We start from the raw sequence: 26,908 nt of genomic DNA, 5'->3' as shown, positions 1-26,908 counted from the left end.
GCATATTCAGCAAGTATGACAAACTTCTGTAAGTGCACAGAGGAGAGTACCCTAACTGGTTGCATCATGACCTGGTATGAAAGCACCAATGCCAGAATAGAAAACCCTACAAAAAGTAGTGGATACAGCCCATTTCAGGAATCACCTTCCCCACCACGGAGCACATCTACAAGGAACACTGCCACAAGAAAGGAGAGCATCCATAATCAGGGTCTCCCATCATTGAGGCCATGCTCTCTTCTTGCTGCTGCCACTGAGGAAAAGATACAGGAGCTGTAGGTCCAACATCACCAGGCTGTGGAACAGTTATTACCCTTCAGTCGTCAGACATGAAACCAACATGGATAATTTCACTCACCTTGGCACTGAACTTATTCCATAACCACTTTCAAGGACTTTACAACTTATGTTCTCAATCTTATTTATTAATACTATTATTATTATTATTTGTATTTGCACAGTTTGTCTTCCTTTGCATATTGATTGACAGTCTTTGTAGTTTTTCCATTGGTTCTATTCTATTTCTTTGTTCCAGTGAGAATGCTAGCAAAAATTAATCTCAGGATCGTACTTGGTGACATATACTATAAGTACTTAGGCAATAAATTTACTTTGAACTTTTATCTCTTGCCAAAATCTGATGCTTTTTAAAACACATTTACTATAAAGTTGTTTAATATCAACCCAGTGTAAACCACTATAATTTTGGGTACTTCTATTAGATAAACCATCCCCCCACACAGTCTCTTCTGTTCCAAACTTGCTCTCCTTCCGCTCTCGTCATTGATTTCAGTCTTGCTTGATGCTTTAATCAGTGATATCAGTGGAAAATGGAATTGATCATGAGCTCTCACCCTGTCTCCAGATATCTTGGCCTCCCGGCCGCACACCCCCCTCAAAATCTCACCAAACCCACTCAAAGACAGCAAAGTGCCAGATGGCTCAATCACACCATCAAAATGTAAATCACAGGCTCCAATCACATGCAGTTAGTAGCAGAATCATTTTTGAAACTAGTAGTAATAGGAACAGTTTCATGAACTGTCTGAAGAACATCTCCTTTGGTTGTGTTGTTCACTGGTGTTACCTTCTTCACATAATGCTTTCCACCTGAAAATCTTCATTTTCATTGTAGCATTCAAGATGATTAACAATACCTTAAAATTCTTCATAGTTCCTAACTTGTTGAAGTAGTGAAATCATTTTATTTTCACTCTCTGCCATTCCTCACATCTCCAAGCCTCAATGCTTAAAACTTGGTGAATTTTGAATTGTTTTACTGTTTATTTCTCACCAATTATCAATGACAAAAATATCTGCTTTTTGAATACAAGCACACACGACTAACACTAGTTAGAAACTATTCGGCAATAGTCTCCTATCCCAATTAAGCAACATAGTGTCCTAAATAAACAAAGGGAATCCTGGCTACTTTCTTGATTAGTTTTTGTTCTTTAAGAGTTGTCCCAAATAAGCAGCTGCCCTGATCAACAGATGGCTCAATTAACTGGAGTCCACTGTATATATACAGTATACATTTCTTATTGGAATTTATAGCTTTTTATTTTGTATTGCAATGTGCTGCTGCCGCAAAACAACAAATTTCATGACATATACTAGTGATATTAAACCTGATTCTAATTCTGAAATAATCTAATGTCATCCACTTACTCAGCTGGTCACTTTTGTTTTCCCTTCTAAATGATACTACTTCTTCTCTACCAACATAATTTCTACCATTTGATTTATACCATTACCCAGACATAATACAGTAATTTATACAAATTGTATTTCACTGAAACAAATGCCATGTCAGCTGCAAATGATGTAATTGTACCAGATATATACAATCAGAGCTGTAAAACTCTTCAACTCCTGTCTCCATGATTTCATAAATCCCTAAGAATATTCTGTTGTGCTTGTGCAGATTTATGGCGGTATTAAAAAGACTTGATTTATTTGCAAGCATGACAGGGTGGTGTAAATAAGTGTATTTCAAAAGTAGACCAAATTGGTTTGTGGATTCTCATTTGAGCGGGTTGACAAAATCAAAATGACTGCAGTTTGTCGGAACAAATGCAATGTCATTTTCATGGTGATTACTGGTGGTTTTATTCCTTTGCTCGTTGCATGATGGAATTGTGAGACTCTTGCAAACTTTGGTAAACCAAGCTAAATATCATTCAGAGCCACCATTGCAAAATGGAGTTCTATATATGATCTAATTATCTACATACTGTAAATCCTAATGACGAAGCAGGTAAGTTATATAATAAACAATATCGTAATGCATAAGTAAACTATCCATATATATTTGTAGATGTTGCACCTTTAAAGGAACTTGTGCTTAAAAATACTGAGCTGAAGATGAACTTTTTTTGAAAAAACAACTTTGAACTTTGATAGGTGTTCACATGATTGACAGTTATTTCACTGAGGACAATGTTATCAAAATGAGCAATGCATACAGGTACACAGTAATAAGTTATTAATGATCATGTTTTTTAACATCCATCAGTCCTCAAACTGTTATTGACGGGTAGATAATAAGAGTTTGGTTGATCTGCCAGGTGCTTTTACAATGGTGATGTAAGAAATGATCTCAGCTCAAACTTTGGAAGGACTGTAAAATTCACTGAAATGGGAATCTACTCTCTTGGTGACAACAATATAACAGAGAGAAGGACATAGTGCCACACCCACAATGTATTTTATTCAGTAGTGTACTGAACAGACAACGGTTGTTTGCTATGGAAGGGCAAATCTTCCACATGAGATCCAACCTCAATAAATAGGATGTGTTAAATAAAGTCAGAGGACAGCAGATGATGAGAAAACTGAAAATCACCTGAAATTACGACTTCTCCAATGTAAATATTCCAAGTATACTCTCCTCTGAAAAAGTTGCTATTGGTATACCATGACTAAAGTCATGATGTGCTTAATCACAGTAAAGGCACCACAGTGACATAGCAGTTAATGGTGCTGCCTCAGAGTCCTGGTGGCTTAGGCTTTGATCCTGTATGTGCAGAGTTGGCGTATACTCTCAGTAACAGTGTGGGTTTCCTCCGGGTGCTCTGGTTTGCTGCCACATCCCAAAGATGTGGGAGTAGATTAATTGGCTCCTATAAATGATCCCTTTGGGTAGGAATATGATTAAAAGGAATAAATGGGAAATTTGACTGGTGCATGAAGGAAGATAACTTGTAGGTCTGCAAAGAAATGCAGAAGGAGAATGAGATTACTCTGTTGGGAGCCAGCATGGACCTAATTGACTAACAGCCACCCAGCTCATAGTAAGTTATGTTTGAAATCACAGAAACCTAAAAGCATAACTTATATCAGTAAACATCTGTGAAGAGAACAGTCAAATATTTTGGAAGTAGTCTTGTTAATCCAAAAATGAAAAATAATATATGGCTGCAATCCAAATAAGGGAGAGGGAATATATATCAACAGGCAAACCCATGAAGGAATTCAGAGACAGAACAATGAAGCTTATTAGAAAGACAAAAAATGCTGATTTATTTATAAATAGACGCTTGAAGTTATGCCACTTGCCAAATGCCCTTAGTGAGTGAGAGGCTGCAACATTGAGATGTGTAGACCATATTTTATCGGAATGTTTATAATCATTCCATCAACCCACAGAATCATAAAGTTTACCACAGAAAGGCGGCCATTTAATACACCAAATCTGTGCTTGCTTCATTGAAAAGCTTCAAGACTCAACAATGAATTCATCAGTTTTAGATAATCAGCTTTCTCAGTCTTGTATCTCATTTCAACATTTTTTTCTCCTGTTACATTCCGCGACTCATTCACTTTTTTAAAATTTGCGCCTCATCCAGAGATGTATTTTTATCTTCTTCCAGGAGGCACCCACCTGATGCAGTGTCTCGACCTCTGCCTTCACAGATCTGCTTGACCCTTCAGAGCTCCTCCAGCAGTTTGTTCTTTTGCACCACCCCTCTCTCCTGGTCTCTGCCTCTGTGAAAGCCTCTCTGTTTGACCTCTCCACATTGCCCCACTTGTTCTGCAGTTTAATTTGCTTCATTTCTCACTTTTTTTTCCAAGTATCAATGAAATGATATCAGAACATAGAAAATAGAAACTTACAGCACGTTACAGGCCCTTCGGCCCACAATGTTGTGCCGACCACGTAACCTATTCTAGAAACTGCCTAGAATTTCCCTAGCACATTGCCCTCTATCTTTCTAAGATCCATCTAAGAGGCTCTTAAAAGGTCCTACTGAATCCGCTTCCACCACCACCACTGGCGGTGTATTCCACGTACCCAACAATCTCGTGTGAAGACTTAAAAACTAGCTCTATCCTGCCTCAGAAGGCTGAACATTTACGTCATTTTCTGTTTTTAAGGTTTCCAGCACCTGCATTCTTTTGCTTTTAAATTGTCATCAGAGAATGCTATTTCTGCTGGTTTACTTCCAATTCTACTTGAAAAACGTAATGCACATCTTGTGCCTTGCAGAAATTAGGGAGTATGGTGGCAGATGTTTCATGCCCTTAAGCATATAGATTGGGCAGCCAGTGAGTTTTGTTCCTCATGCGATGGTAATTAGAGGAATGTCTGTCTCTGTCTCACTCACACACTTGTACTATTCAAAAAGATTCTCAATGACCTGCTCATTTGGGGTATTATATGCTGACATCTGTTTGAGTCAATAAATTTTGCATAAAGTGTATGCAGAATGTGGATTTACAGAGATCTTTGGTTGTGCTCATCTAGGATCTCCAAATATTACTTTTTAATGGCACAAATGGGTTTTAGCACATCTTCTAATTCTTAGAAATTCAGCAGCAAAGTGGCAGATGTCCACATGTATGTGGAATGGATTGATAGTGAGTTCCTTCAGGCTTCCTGAAGAAAAGGGCAAATCATAAAGAATAGGAGAGAAGGGTAGAAAGGATCTAGGCAGAAGACCAATGATGTTGGAGTCCTCATGGAGCAAATTGCATTTATGCACCTTTCTTAGAGGAATGCATTCAAGGCCTCACATTCTTTCGGAAACTAATGACAGAGATTTGTCACACAATGCAGGCAGAACTGAAGCCACAGAGCTGGTCCCGGATGACCCTGCTTTATGGCTGTAAAGGTTACTGTGGCCCTTTTATATTGCAGACTTATTCTATGGAGTGAGAATATTTTTTACATGCTGCCACAATTGCTTCATGGTGATTACAGCAGACTCTTGCTCAAGGACATACCGATTCATTCTCTTCTTGAAGTGTGAACATCAAGCAACAGGCATTTGTGAGTTTGCTGATATTGTGGGTTTCCAGATAGATGGTATGCAATTTATTTTATGCAGAACATGTAACTGTAATTAACCAGCAAGAATCTTCACTCCTGAAATTTGCAGGTTATCAGCATCCAAAACCAAAAGGTCCTTATTGTGAATAGCTGACCGAAAGGGAACACATGCAATATCTTCCCCATCTTTTAAACTATTTTAAAATTTACTCATTTATGGGAGGTGGATGTCACCAGCTAAGCCAACATTCGTTGCCCATCCCTACACCATAGGTATTTCAGTTAAGGTATGAGCTATTAAGGTATGGTAAGAGGATAAGAGCTTTCCCCACAAACATCATGCTCCCGACTTTGGTGTCAGCTCCATGAACAAGACTAAAACAGGCTTGTTTTTCCAGCCCTACAATCTCCAACATTGTTGTAGGGGTGACTCAGTGTTTTCAGTGCCTAAGATGCTCTGGAGGTAACAGTAGGACATTTTGATGACCTCTCCTCTCCTTGGTGGCTTGCTGGTTCCCAATGATCTGGTCAAAATGTGATTTCATTCTTGCTGCTACACTACAGGAGGAGGATGCATGACATTTACAAGCAATCAGATAACATTCAATGGTAGCATGGACAAGGGACTGATGATCAGAAATTGGACAATCTAACCATATCCCTTCGACATTTAGTGTCAAAAGCATTGCCAACAATGTCATTACAAATATTAATGATCTCTAAGAGTGTCATGGAATTTCTAGACATCAAAGATTTATTAAGTGAAAGCAAAATCATGCAATAAATAAAAATATAATATTTGCCGAATTTCACTAAAAATTCATGTAGTTGCAAAGAAAGATATTTGAACTCAGCTCAGAGGAAAACTAATTCAAAGCCATTTTGGTCAGTCTACCTTTTATTAACCCATTTTTGCAAGATGGTTAGAACAGCAATTACTGCCCACTTTTTGTTGTTCCAAAGAGGGCACTTGAAGGTGCTTCCACCGGATTGGGTAGGGAGTTCTAGGATTCTGAATTAACAACAACTGTGACATATTTCCAAGTCACAATAATGAATGACTTGGCTAATTTTGTTACTTCATTTTAATTTATCTATTAAACCAAAAAAAATATTAAATACTACCAACTTTAACTGCAAGTAACAAACTAAAGATTATCAGAAATAGAAAGGAGCAAGCATCATGCTTTGAATCTTAATACTTTAGTTCAACTGTGCTACTAATTTTGCTCAACGACGGCACAGGATCTAAGGGGTGATACCCAGCATAACTAATCAGTGCCACTGGAATTTATGGGGTTTCCTTCGCATCTTATTCTGGTAATAAGTATGTTCTGCATAGAAACTTTTCCTTTTTTTAAATTATTTATGTGCCACAGGTCGCACATCTATTGCTTGTAAAGCAAATTTCTTAACAAATAGGAGAGTGAAGATAAAAATGTTTATTAGTTCTATACAGTATATATACATAAAATATATAAAATCAAAATGTAAAAATATGAAGATCAACAGTTTTAGGCTATAATAATGCTAATTCGATACTAACTCAAAGAAAGCAAGTTGAGAATGTCAGAAAATCAAATTTAAACAAAATAATGTGGCTCATATATCTTTGAAATTTGTTTTAAAATGTTACTCTTTTCAAGCACCAAACTTTTTTTACATCAAATATTGAAAACATGACCATAGTATGTATTTTAAGGCTAATTTTGAAATATTTACAGTGCATAACATTTGAAACCGTTACAAGGGTTAATAAACAGAATCCAAAAGATATTTTATGCTGAGCAGAACATAGACTTTCATGTAAAATTCTATAAAACATAATAGAGAGACCAGTTCACTTTCACATTTTGTACTAGTGTCTATATAAGAGCACTCATGAATACAGAACAATACCCACTTTATTGGATTGCTCAGATCAGAGCAATCTGTCACCACAATTTTAACACTAGAAGTTTAAAGTTTCAAAGCAATTATAATATCTAATGCCAATTCAGAACAGCAAAGAGTTTTGAAATCAATGCGTTTCCACGGTGTGACGAAAAGTTGAAATTAACACTTTTGAAACAGCACTTGGAATACACCTCTTAACCCATCTTTCTGTTGTGTTACAAATTTGATTTTGGTTTACAAGTCAGAAACTGTTACTGTTAGAGTAAGTTGGTAGCCTACACTTTATGGGAAAATATCCACAGTTATTCATGTAACTGCTAGCTCTTCTCCATAATCATATTTAGGATGAATACACTGTCCTGAATTTTCTGTAGATAATATTTTAATAAAATGTATTATGAAGTCAGAATGCACATTAATGAAAGTTTTCCAAACTGGTGCAAGAATAGTTTCTTTATTCATTCAATGGAAAGAAACAACCATTGGCACAAAAGTATGTATTAGTTAATTTACATTTTTAACTAGTTTGTTGAAATGTTTATGATTAAGTATTTAAGTAAATTTAAGTTTTTTTGCTTTTCAATTTTTTGTAAATGTTTACATTTAATTTTTAGTTAATTTAGTTTTAATAATGTTGGCTTGATTCTGAGCTACAGGAATTTGGATATATTCAACAGCTGAGTAATATAGTCATCAAAGTCTTGTAAAACTTCATCTTAACCCTGACAACTGGCATTTGCACAAAAAGGCTTCACCTGTGAGTGTCTGGTAAACTTGGGAACAGAAGCTAATACCAGCACAGGTAGAAGATACATATAGGAAGACAACTCACCATGATGATAAAATTCAGTGCATTAGGAATTGCACTGGATTTATTGCTAATGACACTATTAGTGAGCAAATGCTTAACCTTCAGTGGCTCATTTAGAAGAAAAGTTACTCTATTAAAGACAAAGTATACAGTAGAAGGATTTTATGAGAATATTGAGTCTTGGTATATGGCAAAGTCATTTTTATGGAACAAGGGAATAAGAGAGTATAAAATAATGTGGAAATTCAGCCAGGAGTACTAGCAGAACCTAAAGAAATAACTATGATTCTCACATGACCTTTTAAGAATATTGTTGGGAACATAGAGTTTGGGAGCATATGGTGAGGAAGGAGAAGGTTGGACAGATGGTTAAAGTAGATCGACGGTGGTCAGAAAGCCACTAACATCTGCAGACTGTCAACAGACAGACTTTAAAAAAGTTAGAGAGGCTTGAAGTTCTGATTTCATCTACCTCACTAGTGATGGCCAGTTTCCCTCCAGAAACTCAACAGCTGCAGCGAGCTAGGGATAGTTTCAAGAAGGTGGCAACTATCTTCATTAAACTCCTGGTAAGGGAACAGAAGCAGGTGTGCCCTCTGCACCCTCCCAAGCATATCACCAGCAGTCTTTCACCACTCAGACTCGTTCCCGGGTGTTGTAATCTCTCCCAGATTTGGTAAAGAGATGCCTTCTAACACCCAAAGATCATGTTCAACCCTTCTTCCCTTACAGCCCATCCCAACATATATCACGGTCAAGGATCAGAACTAACTACAAAGCAGCCATTTCTCGTGCGCTCCTGATCTGACAGGAACTGAGCATGTCAAGCTGACATCTGGAGGCTTGTCAAATGGCGCAAGAACAACTTGACTCTCAGCATGGATAAAACAACAAAGAGGATTGTGGACTTTATAAAGGCACAGGTCAGCCTCTCTCTGTTGCACATCAATGGCTCTGCTGTGGAGAAAGTGAAGAGCATAAAGCTCCTTGTGTGCACATAATGAATGATCTAACCTGGCCCCACAACACCTGCTTGCTAGTCAAGAAGGCGTAGCAGCATCTACAATTTCTGAGGAGACTGAAGTGTGCAAGGCTCCCCACCCGCATTTGAACAACTTTCTACAGGAGCAGAATCGAGGGTGTCCTGTCTGGCTGCATCATTGTCTGGAACAGATACTGCAAGGTATCGGACCGCAAAACCCTACAGAGGACAGAGAAAACTGCTGACAGGATCACCAGGGTCTCCCTCCCCACCAGTTTTTGACATTTGCCAGCAGCGTTGCAAACGAAGGGCTCAAAGCATCGTTGAGGATCCCTACCACCCAGTTCACAATCTCTTTGACCCACTACTATCAGGAAGGAGGTACAGAAGCATCAGGGCTAGGACTGTGAGACTTGATAACAGCTTCTTCCCTCAGGCTGTGAGACTACTGAATACCATGCCATTACTGAGGCTTCATCACTAGGACAGTGAGCTGATTACTAATTACCTATGCTGTGCTTTACTACATGCATTTAGAACTATATTTTATCAACTTATTTATACTGTGATAATTTGGTTTATGTGCTGTGCGTGATATATGTTGTGTGGGTGCACCATGGTCCAGAGGAACATTGTTTCATTTGGTTGTAGATATTACGGACAGATGACAATAAATTTGAACTTAAGGAATCTGTCAGATCCAAGAGGCCCTCTACTGCATCCTAAACACTGCATTCTGAAAAAAAAACCCCCAGGCATCAAGGTGTTCTGCCCAAAGGTACACCCTTTAAACAAGCAAATCACTGCTGTCCCCCAATACCCATTCAATGCCCAAGTCACTGGTCCAAAAGAGAAAGATGGGTTAAAAAGTAAAAATATAAAATTTCTAATAGTTTAGCAATATCCGATACATTATTAAGAACTAACTTTTTATTATTTGTATGCAAGCATTATATCTGAAAATGTTCTGAAATTTAAGTTTGTTTAAAATCTATTATTTTACAACTACAGACACAGAATTCTGATTTTCTATTCTAGATAAGTATTTAATAATTGGACTATACAAATTTTCAATAACTATATCATTTTTGAGAATTCACCACAAGATAACATTGGAATGTACTGGATCATTTCTGAGGAAATTCTGTAATGAGGTAATTACTGCAATACTCAAAGCTAATGCCATATTGGCCTGTGATGCTCCACGCTCTCATTTAATGCCTTCTATAAATATGAGCCAATACATTGCCTTGCTTCTTATTCAATGTTCATTGTACTGAAGTCGAAACTTGTTGAATTAGCTAATAAAATTATTTTTTTCCAGGCTCCAAAGCCATATAGCTCCTCCTTCTATTGAGACTCCTTTCTATCCCTTGCAAAAGTTATTGGGAGAAAATATCTGCTCCCCATCTACCTTCTCAAAATTTGCATCTTTGATAATGACTCAGCTCAAGGTTATAGCAGTTCAAGATTTCCTAAGAAAATCAATTTTTCTTGATTTCAGGACTGACTCTGAGTACTAGCATGCAACTTTAAGAAAACACCAAGGCTTTTTCTAAAACTTGGAGCTTTTTGTATGTACTTTGCATTAATGTTACATTATTAATCTATTTATGGTTTGAGGTACTTCTGATATAGAAACCAGGGGTGTGTTGTGTGTTTACTTAAGTGAGCATGACATTTGGAATTATGCTGTTATAAAACTTGGGAGAAATAGAATGTTGGTAGTTTATTGCAACTTTGAAATTACATTATTATTTTAATGGATTTCCGGTACTTAAATAATAGGTATTTTATATGGTTTCCTGTAATATGACTAAGAAAATCTATTCACCCGAGCTTCTGCTCCTTCATTTGGCCAGCTATGATATTCCATTGTTTTGAATAAGCAACTAGTTGCTATTAGATAGATCAAATGTAACCTGTCAAATGCACTGAGAAATATGGAAGCCCAGGAATTAACTTCCAGCTTCAGAAGGCTAAGCATACCCTTTCAGGCCTCCATAAAGCCCAGGGGCAGGGCCCATTGTTGCTTGCATTTGCTAGTGAGGCTGCCATTTGGATCCTCCATGATCCAAGACTGTGGAAGCACCTTTTTGACATGTCAGTTGAATGATAAGCTTTTCTCCAACTATACTATTTTCCCATAACACACTTCCACTTGGTTAAAAACCAACGATAATCTCTCCTGCTGTGCGCTGTGTTTTTTTTTTTGGCAATGCCAGGATGCATTACAAGAGCTGTCCTCAGAGAATGAATTCAGTAATATTGGAATTTACTGTACCAGATACTGACATTGATGGTTTAAATTGAGATTTCTCCACATTTGCTATTAAATTCCAATGATAAAAGCTAATTTAGTCTAAATGCAACTAATAAAGTTCTAAATGTGGAAGAAAATTGCATTTTGAATTTTCACACCTTATTCTCAGTAACATGATACAGTAACTGTTTTATTACATAGTTACATTGTGAATTTTACATTCTATGGGAACCCTGTTTATTTCTGATCTTTCAGTGAACACTAATATTAGAGGCATGATCTCTAATGTCAAATAAATCATATTTAATATTTTACATTATACAGCACAATGTAATACAATATATAAAGTGAAATTTCTGGACACACATAAGGGCCAGTCTAATGTTTGGATCTTTCTTCTTTGGTCATTACATTGGAATATAGGGCAGAGGCTGAATAATCAGATCCCACCTGTTTCTCCTTCCAATTGAAAGGCTACCATAAATGTTTGGAGTAGGGATTGATTTTAAACCAAATTCTTAGAGGATAAAATAAGTTTCACATAAAGTACAAGTCAGGCTGATAGCAAATCAGCATTCCAATTTACATCATGCCTGCTATTCTTTTCCATTCAGTGATAAAGACATTCTGCAAGATGTCACTTTCATCTAATAATTGTTAGAGCCTAGAAATAGGTCCATTTGCACGTTTTTCATGTCTTAGTAGAAGTTATTTTGCACAGTTGAAAACTGATTGAAGTTTGCTACAATGTAATTCATCGTAGAAAACTTCTGGAAGTAATTATTGTAAAAGTCAAATATGTTTCTAAGTGTTCCATCTGTTTATAACATCACTAAGCCTATGTATTGAAAGTAAAATTAATGATGCAATTTTACTAAAAGCTACACAGGCCCCATTCAAACAATAAGCTCTTAACAAAATTATGGTGGTACAAAATCTCTACTTGAAATTTGACTTCATTTCAGACAGTCCTTTATGAGTGTGTAGCAACACATTATTCTCTTACAAAATACAAACGCTTCATTATAATGAAACAAAATTGTTTGCAGTCTCCATACCTCATTACCTTGATTTTGCCCAAAAGGTTAATCTTAACTGCTCAGTTCAAGTATTTTATTTAAGTTTCAGTGTATATATATCATGTACGAATCAGTAATTTTCCTGCAACACAAGATTCATTGTTCACTAGAACATTTCATAGTACTAAAACCAGGCAGAATGACCTTGCCTTTTGTATACAAGTCTGCTTCCATCCCTTTATTCATTCGCTGCACTAAAAGTTTCTCATACAGCAATGGGTGGTAGGCACCCAAGGTACAGGCTGCATCATAATATCGTTCATGGTAATGACAGAGATCAGTCTGTCTGATGGAAGGAATATATTCATAGATGTTGACATTATCACACAAAGACATCATAATGAGAATTCCTGGGGAAAGAAATAAAATAAATAATTACCACAGTTTTCATGAAGAAATACTTTTAAAACATTTTAATATAACCAGTCTACATTTAATTAAAAAAATACTTTTAACGGGATGGCAGTTGTGATCAGCACCAATGACAATTTTGATTTACCAAATGTACAGGTTGACAACTGAGTACAGTACCACTTTAACAAATTTTAAATTAATGAATAACCTGTGATTATATAATCCATACTTTCATCACCAGGTATTGGTACGGAAAATATCTATCAATCCTCATCTGTTTATTTCGCAAGTATTTTTTCAATTGATGAAAATGTTAATGTTCCAATGCAAGTATTTCAAAAAGCAAATGAATACAATAAACTGATTGATTGAGGAAAGTAAACAGGAAGGTGGCACTGAGATCATTTACCAGCCAGGACTGTTATTGAATAGTAGTACAAGCTGAAAGGACTGAATGGTTTCCACCTGTTTTTATTTTACTCATTTCATACTGATGTTTATCTGCTGAATTTTGTTTTGAAACTTATTAGTCTTAACTAAAATTTATCTCAAAAGACTGAGCTTGAACTTAATATTTTACCTCGTAATGGTTGAAAAATCCATTAATCACCTCCGGGCAAGTGTTCACTTGTTGCCCAAAAGCACTTATAATAGATGTTATATGATTCAGCTGAAAACTACGGGATGTTTCTCTTCTAGATGAAAGAGAGATTGAGTCACGGCTAGAATCAACGACTGCCGAAGGAAGAGCCTGACCTGATTCAACTTGCCTATCGCCACAATAGGTCTACAGCAGATTCAATCTCACTGGCTCTCCATTTGGCCTTGGATCACCTGGACAATAGTAATACTTATGTCAGGCTGCTGTTAATTGACTATAACAGCATTCAGCACGAACAAACACTCAATTCTAATGAATAAGCTTCAAACCTGGGCCTCTGCACCTCCCTCAGCAAACAGATCTTTGACTTCCTCATCAGGAGACCATAGACTGTGCAGATCAGAAATATCATCTTCACCTTGCTGATAATCAACAATGGCGCACTCAAGGAAACGTGCCTAGCCCACTGCTCTACTTTCTGTACACATGACTGTGTGGCTAGGCAAAACTCAAAACACCATTTATAAATTTTCCAACAACACAACTAATGTTGGAAGAATTTCAGACACTGACGAGGAGGCGTACAGAAGCGAGACAGATCAGTAATGTCATAACAATAACTTTGTACTCAATGTCAGTAAGACCATGGAATTGATTGTGGACTACAGGAAGGGTAGGTCAAGGGAACACACATCAGTACTTATCAAGAGATCAGAAGTGTAAAGGATGAGCAGTTTCAAGTTCCTGGGTATCAACATCTCTGAGGATGTATCCTGGGCCCAACATATTGATGCAATTACAAAGAAGGCATGACAGTGGCTATATTTCATTTGGAGTTTAAGAGAATTGGCACGTCACCAAAGACACAAACTTCTATAGATGTACCCTGAAGAGCAATCTAACTGGTTGCATCACTATCTGGTATGGAGGGACCACTGCACAGGATTGTAACAAGCTGCAGAAAGTTATAAGCTCAGTCAGTTCCATCTTGGGCACTGGCCTCCCCAACATCAAGGACATCATCAAAGGGTGATGCCTCAAAAAAGCAGCAACCAGCATTAAGGATGCCCATCACTCAGGACACGCCCTATTCTCATTACTACCATCAACGTGGTGGTACAGCAAACTGAAGGCACACACTCAGTGTTTTAGGAACAAGTGTGACAGTGGGAAAGTGTGTATCTAACTGGAGGAAGTAGCAGAGGTACTTAATGAATACCTTACTTCAGTATTCACTATGGAAAAGGATCTTGGTGATTGTAGTGATGACTTGCAGCGGACTGAAAAGCTTGAGCATGTAGATATTAAGGAAGAGGATGTTCTGGAGCTTTTGGAAAGCATCAAGTTGGATAAGTCACCGGGACCAGATGAGATGTACCCAAGGCTAACGTGGGAGGCGAGGGAGGAGATTGCTGAGCCTCTGGCAATGATCTTTGCATCATCAATGGGGACGGGAGAGGTTCCAGAGGATTGGAGGGTTGTGGATGTTGTTCCCTTATTCAAGAAAGGGTGTAGAGGTAACCTAGAAAATTATAGGCCAGTGAGTCTTACTTCAGTGGTTGGTAAGTTGATGAAGATCCTGAGAGGCAGCATTTAAGAACATTTGGAGAGGCATAATATGATTAGGAATAGTCAGCATGGCTTTGTCAAGGACAGGTTGAGCCTTACAAGCCTGGTTGAATTTTTTGAGGATGTGACTAAACACATTCATGAAGGAAGAGCAGTAGATGTAATGTATATGATTTCAGCAAGGCATTTCATAAAGTATCCCATGCAAGGCTTATTGAGAAAGTAAGGAGGCCTGGGATCCAAGGTGACATTGCTTTGTGGATCCAGAACTGGTTTGCCCACAGAAGTCAAAGAGTGGTTGTAGACGGGTCATATCCTGTATGAGGTCGATCACCAGTGTTGTACCTCAGGGATCTGTTCTGGGACCTTTACTCTTCATGATTTTTATAAATGACCTGGATGAGGAAGTGAAGAGATGGGTTAGTAAGTTTGCTGATGACTCAAAGGTTGGGGGTATTGTGGATGGGGTGGAGGGCTGTCAAAGGTTACAGCAGGACATTGATAGGATGCAAAACTGGGCTGAGAAGTGTCAGGTGGAATTCAGCCAGATAAGTGTGAGGTGGTTCATTTTGGTAGATCAAATATGATGGCAGAATATAGTACTAATGCTAAGATTCTTGGCAGTGTGTAGGATTAGAGGATCTTGATCCGAGTCCATAGCACACTCAAAGCAGCTGTGCAGGTTGACTCTGTGGTTAAGCAGACATACGGTGTGTTGGCCTTCATCAATCGTGGGATTGAGTTTAGGAGCCGAGAGGTAACGTTTCAGCTATATAGGACCCTGGTCAGACCCCAACTTGGAGTACTGTGCTCAGTTCTGGTCGCCTCACTACAGGAAGGATGTGGAAACCATAGAAAGGGTGCAGAGGAGACTTACAAGGATGTTGCCTGGATTGGGGAACACACCTTATGAAAATATGTTGAGTGAACTCCGCCTTTTCTCCTTGGAGTGATGGAGGATGAGAGGTGACCTGATAGAGGTGTATAAGATGATGAGAGTCAGAGGCTAGTGTGGATAGTCAGAGGCTTTTTCCCCCAAGACTGAAATGGCTGCCACAAGAGGGCACAGGTTTAAGGTGCTTGGGAGTAGATACAGAGGAGATGTCAAGGGTAAGTGTTTTTTAACGCAGAGAGTGGTGAGTACGTGGAATGGGTTGCCGGCAACAGTGGTGGAGGTGGATACAATAGGGTCCTTTAAGAGAGTTTTGGATAGGTACATGGAGCTTAGAAAAATAGAGGGCTATGGGTAACCCTGGTAATTTCTGAGGTAGGGACATGTTCGGCACAACTTTGTGGACCGAAGGGCCTGTATTGTGCTGTAGGTTTTCTATGTTTCTAACTTCTTCCCCTATACTGTTGCCACAAAAGTACAAATTTCACAACATACACTAGTGATATTAAACCTGATTCAGATTTTGGTCTCTCATTTTTCTCATTAAGCAAAATTCAATTGCATTTCCTCCACTTCATCCTGACTTCAATAGGACACACGATACATTCTGCAATCAGGGAAGTTGAAGCACTTTTATAATTGGATATTTGAAGTTAGACAGCAGTATCATGATATAAGCTCACTTCACGGACTGGGGAAAAGTAAATAGTGGTATTTTCCAGGGATCAGTGTTTGAGGTTTAACTATCTTTATTTATATTAATGACCTGGACATGGTGACACAAGTGAAAAATTCACTTGACAGTAATGCTGCCATATATCACTCTCCGCTTTGCAGTTGACAGTATTGTGAACTGCAAAGCAGATGGTGATATATTGCAGCATGACATAAACGGATTAGAGGAATGTGCTGAGGGATAGCAGTTGATGTTTAATGCAGAGAGATGTGATCCATTGTGTAGTGTAAATTTTTAAATTCCTGCATTACTTTTCATTCCCTTCTGCTTTATGATGGTGCTGGTGAAGCACAATGACCACTTGCTGGCAGCAAAAGCAACTATTAACTACTTTATTAATCACACTTTTTCTCAAAAATGATCACTGCAATTATTAGCCCGCAACTTTCTTTTGGAAAGAATTAAAATCCAAGCAAGCATTACAAAATAAAAGAAATCCAGACAGGCTACTTAACATCTTGTCCATTCTGCACCATTTTAAGATTAGCAGATATACTCTTTAAAAATATCTATTCCTCGCTCCTACTCTTTTCTTTCTCTGTTAAAATGAAACTTGAATTTTTATGACAGGCAAGGAAAAATTCTGAGCGACAGAGTTAATGATCACTTGGAAAGTCAGAAGCTAACCAGAGAAAGTTAAAGTGGCTGAGCCAAAGGCAGATTCTGTCTGAGCGATTTGACAATTATTTGAACCAGTGGAAGTGCATTGATAAGAGTGTGATTCACATGACCTTCAGTTAAGCCTTTGACAATGTCCCTCATACAGTAGGAGACTGGTTCAAAAAGTTAGAGCTCATGTCATACATGTTAAGTTGGCAAACTGAACCCAAGTTGGCTTGGCAGCAGAAGGCTACGGTAGGTGGTTACTTTTGAGATTTGGATACCTGTGACTCATGTGATCTCACAAATATTAATGCTAGGACCCTAGTTGTTTATAATGGACATGAATACCTTAGATGTGGATGTGGGAGGCAATATCAGCAAAATCACAGATGACACAAAGATTGTCAGAAATGTTGAGAGTGTGGGAGGTAGTCTTGGAAAATCGATGTTTTGCTCAAATGGGCTGAAAAAACAGGGTCTGATCCGGACAACCACAAGGTGATACATTTTAGAAGCACTAATGAGGCTGGGGTCCAAAACACAATTGGTAGCATCTTGGAGTATTGAGGAATGGAGGGAGGGACCTTGGAGCACAAGTCTATAGATCCTTGAAGGTACAATACAAATAAATATCACGGTTCAGAAGGCATAGATCACTGGCTTTCATTAGCTGGTGATCTGAACACAGAAGCAGTAACTGAATACAGTTCTCCAGAACTCAAATGGAGTATTGTGTGCATTTCTGGTCACAAAAGTGTGGGATGGATGTAATAACATGGGAGAGGCTGCAGGGCAGATTCACCAGGACATTGCCTGGGATGAAGCAGTTCAGTCACAAGGAGAAGTGGGAGAAGCTAGTTGAGTTCTCCCTGGAGCAAAGGAGGTTAAAATGGCACATGACTCAGGCATATAAAATTATGAGTATTGTGATCATATTTTGTGATCTATTCTTCTTGGCTATCTTGAAAAATAATTTTTAAACTATCAGGATTCAGACTTGGAAAAAATAGAATATTGAAAGTATATATGAATAATGTCACTTGGTCAGGCTGTAATAATCTGTGCTGTGCATTCTAGTTTTACCAGCTCATCAAACTCTAATTCAAATATACAACCACCAAACAAAGGAGCTCTTAACAATAAGGATCCAGAAGCACTGAGGGGCTCATCAACATGACGTCAACATTGATGAATACGCGGGATCTGTGACTGGCTACGACAGAAAATGCATTGAAGACATTATCACGATTAAACTGCCAGGACAAACCAGGACTGTAGATGTTCATGCACTGCTTAGGGATTGAGATGCTGTCTTCAGATTGGGGGATAATACAATTCTAAGGTCTACAAGGGTCGTGCACTCTCATGCCATCAGGAAGGAAAAATGAGGATATTCACAGAAAATTTACAGACACCTTTGTGACACCAGGGACACGTGGAACACGTGGCAAGCTACACAAACAATAAGAGATTACAAGTCATCCCTGTGTGTGTCAACAACAGTGACACCTCACCTCCTGATAGGCTGAATTCCTTCTATGTACAACTTGATGCAGAGAATGAGGTGACGTTGAGGAAAGCCCCCTCCTGCCCCCTGAGGAACAGCGACCCTGTCTGACCGCAGTAGAGGTGAGGCATATCCTAGCCAGGGCAAACCCACACAAAGCTGTTGGGCCAGACAACATTCTGTCTCTGGTCAGGTGCTGAGGAATTGAGCGACCCAACTAACAGAGATCTCAATGGACATCTTTAATATCTCCTTGCAACAGTCCACTGTTCCGACAGGCTTCAAGGCAGCCACCAACAAGAGAGCAATGGCAACTGGCCTACCACCCAGCGGCACGGACCTCAGCAATAATGAAGTGTGTTGAGCGGCTGGAAATGCATTGTATAAAATCCCACTTTCCACCTACATTGGACCCTTTCTGCTCTGCCTACTCCTCAAACTGTTCAACTAATGATGCTATTCCCTCAGCCCTCCATTCTGTTCCGTCCCACCTATCAAACAAAGCCTCATACACCAGGACGTTGCTCATCAACTTCAGCTCGGTATTTAACACAATCATCTCTGATAGGGAAACTGTCCTCATTAGGACTCGCTACGATGTTGTGGCCGTTACTGAAACTTGGTTGAAGGAAGGGCAGGATTGGATGATGCAGGTCCCGGCATTCAGGTTTTTTAAAAGGAATAGGATGGGAGGTAGAAAAGGGGGGGAGTGGCATTGCTGGTCAGGGATAGTATCACGGCTAAAGAAAGGGAAGACGCTGCAGAAGGAGTGTCCACGGAGTCAGTCTGGGTGGAAGTCGGAAATAGGAAGGATCAGTCACTGTGCTAGGAGTATTCTATAGGCCCCCAAATAGCCCTCGGGACACCGAGGAACAGATAAACTGGTAGATTTTAGAATGGAGCAGGAAATACAGGGTAGTAGTTATGGATGATTTCAACTTCCCTCATATTGATTGGCACCTCCTGAGTGCAAGGGGGTTAGATGGGGCTGAATTTATCAGGTGTGTTCAATAAGGATTCCTGACACAGTAACCATATAACCATATAACAATCACAGCACGGAAACAGGCCATCTCGGCCCTCCTAGTCCATGCCGAACTCTTAATCTCACCTAGTCCCACCTACCCGCACTCAGCCCATAACCCTCCACTCCTTTCCTGTCCATATACCTATCCAATTTTACCTTAAATGACACAACTGAACTGGCCTCTACTACTTCTACAGGAAGCTCATTCCACACAGCTATCACTCTCTGAGTAAAGAAATACCCCCTCGTGTTTCCCTTAAACTTCTGCCCCCTAACTCTCAAATCATGTCCTCTCGTTTTAATCTCCCCTACTCTCAATGGAAACAGCCTATTCACGTCAACTCTATCTATCCCTTTCAAAATTTTAAATACTTCGATCAAATCCCCCCTCAACCTTCTACGCTCCAATGAATACAGACCTAACTTGTTCAACCTTTCTCTGTAACTTAAGTGCTGAAACCCAGGTAACATCCTAGTAAATCGTCTCTGCACTCTCTCTAATTTATTGATATCTTTCCTATAATTCGGTGACCAGAACTGTACACAATATTCCAAATTTGGCCTTACCAATGCCTTGTACAATTTTAACATTACATCCCAACTTCTGTACTCAATGCTCTGATTTATAAAGGCCAGCATTCCAAAAGCCTTCTTCACCACCCTATCTACATGAGACTCCACCTTCAGGGAACTATGCACTGTTATTCCTAGATCTTTCTGTTCCACTGCATTCCTCAATGCTCTACCATTTACCATGTATGTTCTATTTGGATTATTCCTGCCAAAATGTAGAACCTCACACTTCTCAGCATTAAACTCCATCTGCCAACGTTCAGCCCATTCTTCTAACCGGCATAAATCTCCCTGCAAGCTTTGAAAACCCACCTCATTATCCACAACACCTCCGACCTTAGTATCATCGGCATACTTACTAATCCAATTTACCACCCCATCATCCAGATCATTTATGTATAATACAAACAACATTGGGCCCAAAACAGATCCCTGAGGCACCCCGCTAGTCACTGGCCTCCATCCCGATAAACAATTATCCACCACTACTCTCTGGCATCTCCCATCTAGCCACTGTTGAATCCATTTTATTACTCCAGCATTAATACCCAACGACTGAACCTTCTTAACTAACCTTTCATGTGGAACTTTGTCAAAGGCCTTGCTGAAGTCCATATAGACTACATCCACTGCCTTACCCTCGTCAACATTATGTTGTCCAGGGCAGGGGTCACCAACCTTATTTACACCACAGACCGGTTTAATATTGACAATATTCTTGCGGACCGGCTGACCCGGTGGGGGGGTGTGGGGGTATTAATCACGACAGGAATATAGGTGATAAGTCAACTATGAGTCTAACTTCTTCAAAAAATTCAATAAGGTTTGTCAAACATGACCTTCCACGCACAAATCCATGCTGGCTACTCCTAATCAGATCCTGTCTATCCAGATAATTATAAATACTATCTCTAAGAATACTTTCCATTAATTTACCCACCATTGATGTCAAACTGACAAGTCTATAATTGCTAGGCTTACTTCTAGAACCCTTTTTAAAGTAGGACCGGCTGACGAGAGGAGAGGCTATACTGGATCTAGTTCTGGGTAATGAACCTGGCCAGGTGACAGATCTCTTGGTGGGGGAGCATTTTGGTGAGAGTGACCACAACTCCCTTAGCTTCAGCATAGCTATGGAAAGGGACAAAATCAGACAAAATGGTAAAGTGCTTAACTGGGGAAGAACTAACTTTGAAGGGATGAGGCAGGAACTAGCGAGAGTAAATTGGAAACAGATGTTCAAGGGGAAAGCACAGAAGTAATGTGGGAAGTTTAGGGACCACTTGAGCTGGTTTCAGGATAGGTTTGTCCCACTGAGGCAAGGAAAAAATGATAGGGAAAGGGAACCGTAGCTGACGAAACATGTGAGGCAACTCGTCAAGAGAAAAAAGGAAGCATATGTTAGATATAAGAAGCAGGAAGTAGGAGGGGTTTATGAGAAATATAGGGTAGCCAGGAAGGAGCGAAAGAAAGGACTTAGGAGAGCTTGAAGGGGGCATGAGAAGGAGAACCCCAAGGCGTTCTATGCGTATGTGAAGAATAGGAGGATGACGAGAATGAAGGTGGGACTACTAAAGGATAAAGAGGGCAACATGTGCCTGGAGGCGGAGGAGGTTGGGGAGGTCCTAAATGAATACTTTGCTTCAGTATTCACAAGTGAAAAGGATTTTGATCAGGATGAGGTCGAAGTAGAGCGGGCCAGTGTCGAAGGTTACAAGAGGATATAGACAGGCTGCAGAGTTGGGCAGAAAAATGGCAGATAGAGTTCAATCCGGACAAGTGTGAGGTGATGCATTTTGGAAGAACAAACCAGAAGACTGAGTACAGGATTAATGGTCAATTACTTAAGAGTGTGGATGAACAAAGGGACCTTGGGGTTTCAAATCCATGCATCCCTCAAGGTCGCTGGTAGGGTAGTTAAGAAGGCCTATGGGATGCTAGGCTTCATTAACAGGGGGATTGAGTTCAAGGGTAGAGAGATCATGTTGCAACTCTACAAATCTCTGGTGAGACCGCACAGAGTATTGTGTTCAATTCTGGTCTCCTCATTATAGGAAGAATGTGGAAGCTGTGGAGAGGGTGCAGAGGAGATTTACCAGGATGTTACCTGGATTGGAGAACAAGTCATTTGAAGCAAGGTTCGCAGAGCTGTGACTTTTCTCTTTGGACCATAGAAGAATGAGAGGGGACTTGATAGAGGTCTACAAGATCATGAGAGGCATAGATAGGGTGGATAGTGAGTACCTGTTTCCCAGGGCACCAATAGCAAACACCAGAGGGCATATGTACAAAATTAAGGGAGGGAAATTTAGAGGAGACATCAGGGGTAAGTGTTTGTTTGTTTTTTTTTATAACACAGATGGTTGTGAGTGCCTGGAATGACTTGCCAGGGATGGTGGTGGGGGCTAAAACATTAGGGGTATTTAAGAGCCTCTTGGACAGGCACATGGATGAAAGAAAAATGGAAGGTTAAGGGGTAGTGTGGGTTTAGTACTTTTTTTTAAGGATTATATGGGTCGGCACAACATGGAGGGCTGAAGGGCCTGTACTGTGCTGTAGTGTTCTATGGTAACTGGTTCTTGGACTTCTTGTCATAAACGTTCAAAGCACCAACACAGGGAATATTGCTGCTCCCCAGAGCTGTACGCTCAGTCCGTTGCCATTCGCTCTTTTGACTCACACTGCCAGATCCAGCTCAAGCTGTAGGATCAGATTTGCCAATGATTGGGCTCATTAACAGCAACGATGAGTTGACATACAGAGAGAAGGTGTCAAACGGCGTAAGAACAACAACCTGAGTCTCGACATGGTCAAGACAAAAGACACAATTGTGCACTTCAAGAGGAGGCAGGTCGACCATTTCCATTGCACATCAATGACTCTGCCCTGGAGAGAGTGAAGAGCACAAAGTTCCTTAGTGAGTACATAAGGGATGATCTAACCTGGACCCACACCCCTCCTCATTAGTCAAGAAGGCCCTGCAGCATTTCCATTTTCTGAGTAGATGGAGGCTTGTACCCATTCTAACAACTTTCTACAGGAGCACCATCGAGAGTGCCCTGTCTGGTTGCATCATCGTGTGGTACGCATCCTTAAGACCTGCAGGGAATAGTAAAACCCATTGAAAGGATCACTGGGGCTTCCCTCCCCGTGACATGTTGTATACAACGGGCCTGAAGCATTGTTGGGGAACCCTACCATCTATCCCACAATCTCGTTGACCCACTTCTGTCAGCAAGGATGTACAGAAACATCAGGAATAGGACTGCCAGGCTGGGTCACAGCTTCTTCACCCAGGCTGTGAGACTAATGAATACCCTGCTGCCACTGAGGTCTCGGCACTAGACTGTTTACCTGTGCTGTGCACCTACCTACATTTTGAATTATATTTTATTCATTTATTTGTGGTAATATTATGTTTTATATGCTGTGTGTGATACATATTTTGTGGGTGCACTGTGGTCTGGATGAATGTTGTTTTCTTTGGTTGTATATATGTATAGTCAGATGTTAAGAAACTTGAACTTGCAGTGCTCTGAAGCTTTCATTAGTAAATAGGAATGTGTTAAATCTCTATTATCTGTAAAGCAACTTTACGTACATTGTGTGTTCCTACACAAAAAAAATTCAAACATAATAGATAATTATGGACCTCCTGAAAATAACACAGTGTCCTTGGTTTTCATTTCAGGGCCCTAGTCTCTCAATCAACCTGATTCTTCATGTGACATGGGCATTTACTTAACCTGGCTCTCAACCCCCATCAAACTCCACACCCCCACCCCACATGCAATAAAAACAAATTGCACAAAGAGCAACAAAAAAAACAAAAAAACACAGAAATTAAAACACAAAATCGAAAGAGTCCAGGCAAATTCGGATTGGCTCAGTGTTTGTTATCGGCAAGACAACTGTACCATCAGGTAGGAGATACAGAAGCCTGAAGTCACACACTCAACGATTCAGGAACAGCTTTGTCCCTCTGCCATCCGATTCCTAAATGGATATTGAATCTTTGGACACTACCTCACTTTTTAAAGAAATATACACAATATTTCTGTTTTTTTCACATTTAAAAAATCTATTCAATATACATAATTGATTTACTTGTTTATTATTATTATTTAATAATTTTTTTCTCTCTCTGCTAGATTATGTATAGCATTGAACTGCTGCTGATAAGTTAACGAATTTCATGTTCTACTGGAACGAGCTTCCAGTAGAAGTGGTAGAGGCAGGTTCAGTATTGTCATTTAAAGTAAAATTGGATAGGTATATGGACAGGAAAGGAATGGAGGGTTATGGGCTGAGTGCAGGTCGGTGGGACTAGGTGAGAGTAAGCGTTCGGCATGGACTAGAAGGGCCGAGATGGCCTGTTTCCGTGCTGTAATTGATATATGGTTATATGGTCACATGCTGGTGATAATAAACCTGATTCTGATTCTGACAACCTGATTCAAAAATTGCCTAAAATAGCAACAAAAGAAGGAGCAACTGGAAAGCAGAAACACATCACAACCGGAACTCCAGGGTCCAACCCACAAACCACAGAACCATCCTCCAACAACAATGAGAGACCATTCCAATGCAGGGACCTTCCTTCGGGAGCATCGAGCACAAGGCACAGAGGGTACTTTACACGCAAACACTTTCCTCAGGCAGTAACAAAGATACATAGAAACCCTACAGCACAATACAGGCCCTTCAGCCCACAAAGCTGTGCCAAAAAATGTCCCTACCTTAGAACTACCTAGGGTTACCCATAGTCCTCTATTTTTCTAAGCTCCATGTACCTGTCCGGGAGTCTCTTAAAAGACCCTATCGTATCTGCTTCCACCACCGCCACCCCATTCCACGCACTCACCACTCGCTGCGTAAAAAGCTTACTCCCGACATCTCCTCTGTACCTATTTCCAAGCACTTTAGAACTATGCCCTCTCGTGTTAGCCATTTCAGCCCTGGGGAAAAAGCCTCTGACTATCCACATGATCAATTCCTCTAATCATCTTGTACACCTCTATCAGGTCACCTCTCATCCTCTGTCACTCCAAGGAGAAAAGGCTGAGTTCATTCAACCTATTCTCATAAGGAATGCTCCCCAATCCAGGCAACATCCTTGTAAATCTCCTCTGCACCCTTTCCATGTTTTCCACGTCTTCCTGTAGTGAGGCAACCAGAATTGAGCACAGTACTGCAAGTAAGGTCTGACCAGAGTCCGATATAGCTGCAACACTACCTCTCAGCTCTTAAACTCAATCCCATGATTGTTGGAGGCCAATACACCGTATGCCTTCATAACTTCAGAGTCAACCTGCGTAGCAGCTCTGGCTGTCCTATGGACTTGGACCCCAAGATCCGTCTGATCCTCCACATCACCAAGAGTCTTACCATTAATGCTGTATTCTGCCATCATGTTTGACCTACAAAAATGAACCACCTCACACTCATCTGGGTTGAACTCCATCTGCCACTTCTCAGCTCAGTTTTGCATCCTATCAATGTCCCACTATAAGCTCTGACAGGCCTCCACACTATCCACAACACCCTCAACCTTTATGTCATCAGCAAACTTACTAACCCATCCCTCCACTTCCTCATCTAGGTCATTTATAATAATCCCAGAACAGATCCTTGAGCATTGTGTGTGTTGTCTACAATTGCCAAGATCCTTGTCCATAGTGAATACTGCAGTAAGGTATTCATTAAGTACCTCTGCTATCTCCTCCAGTTTCATACACACTTTTTCACTGTCATACTTGATTGGTCCCATTTTCTCATGTCTTTTACTCAGTGGTCCAAGGCACTGTCCTAAATCTCTCCAGTTGGCCACAATTGTACCATCATGTCATTGAACTATTTAATGTTCAAGAAAATATAAATTAGGTAGGAACGGCAATGTTTCTTGCTCATCTATGACTAAAGTTAGTACCCAATCTCCAGCCTACCCATCCCTCATGCCTCCTTAATTAGTTTTGATTATATTTCAAATATTTAGTTCCAAAGTAACTATCTGAAATACATTCAGTGGCCACTTTATTAGGTACACCTGTACATTTGCTTATTAATATAAAAACTAATTAGACAATCGTGTGGCAGCAACTGAATGCATTAAAGCATGCAGACACAGTCAAGAGGTTCAGTCGTTGCTCAGACCAAACATCAGAATGGGGAAGAAATATGATCAAATGAATCAAATTTCCAATCACTGGAAATATAAACATCAGCAATGGACTGCCACAATATTTAAAAATAGTAATTTTAAATAATTGCAAGGTATTTATTACAAGGGTTTAAAATATTCCATGGTGTATTTTGTTTTATTCCCATCCTTTGGTTGTATGTTTTAGCTCATTTCAATGGTTTTAAAGAAAATTTTGAATTGGGATTTCAATTAGTCATTTAAATTCATGACTGTCAGTCCTCTGAGATGAAGGAAATTGATTATGGATTTAAAAAGCTCTTTAGTATTTGTTATTATGGCTCTGCAAATAACAGTACCAATGAATCACATTACAAACCTGGCTCTAACTGTACAAGTGATTGTTAATCTATTATAATGCTCACTAATCTTCATCGTTGATCTGAGACAGCTTCAATGTGGTGTCATTACCAATCCATTAGCAATCTATTTTTGTTCTTCTGTTACTAAGAATCTTCCTGTAAGGCTTGTTGCTGTAAATGCCAGAAAGGCTTTTCATAAAATGTTCAGTAACAGTGGACCATGTGCTAAGTTTTACACA

The 26,908-nt window shown here is 39.7% G+C and overlaps 1 protein-coding gene across 4 annotated transcripts in view; it reads right to left on the bottom strand.

Annotated features, from left to right (window-relative positions):
* Positions 1-6,702: 6,702 nt before the first annotated feature.
* LOC132391329 (beta-galactoside alpha-2,6-sialyltransferase 2-like) overlaps positions 6,703-26,908 on the bottom strand; it is a 91,564-nt gene continuing 71,358 nt past the window's right edge. For all 4 annotated transcript variants that reach the window (XM_059964369.1, XM_059964368.1, XM_059964370.1 and 1 more), the window contains one exon: positions 6,703-12,656. In XM_059964369.1, the coding sequence (XP_059820352.1) occupies positions 12,403-12,656 (254 nt within the window). In that variant the 3' untranslated portion in view covers positions 6,703-12,402. The remainder of the gene's footprint in view (positions 12,657-26,908) is intronic.

The sequence above is a fragment of the Hypanus sabinus genome, chromosome 3, assembly GCF_030144855.1.
Source record: "Hypanus sabinus isolate sHypSab1 chromosome 3, sHypSab1.hap1, whole genome shotgun sequence".
In the NCBI taxonomy this organism is placed as follows: Eukaryota; Metazoa; Chordata; class Chondrichthyes; order Myliobatiformes; family Dasyatidae; genus Hypanus; species Hypanus sabinus.
This window is presented reverse-complemented; position numbering and strand designations above follow the sequence as displayed.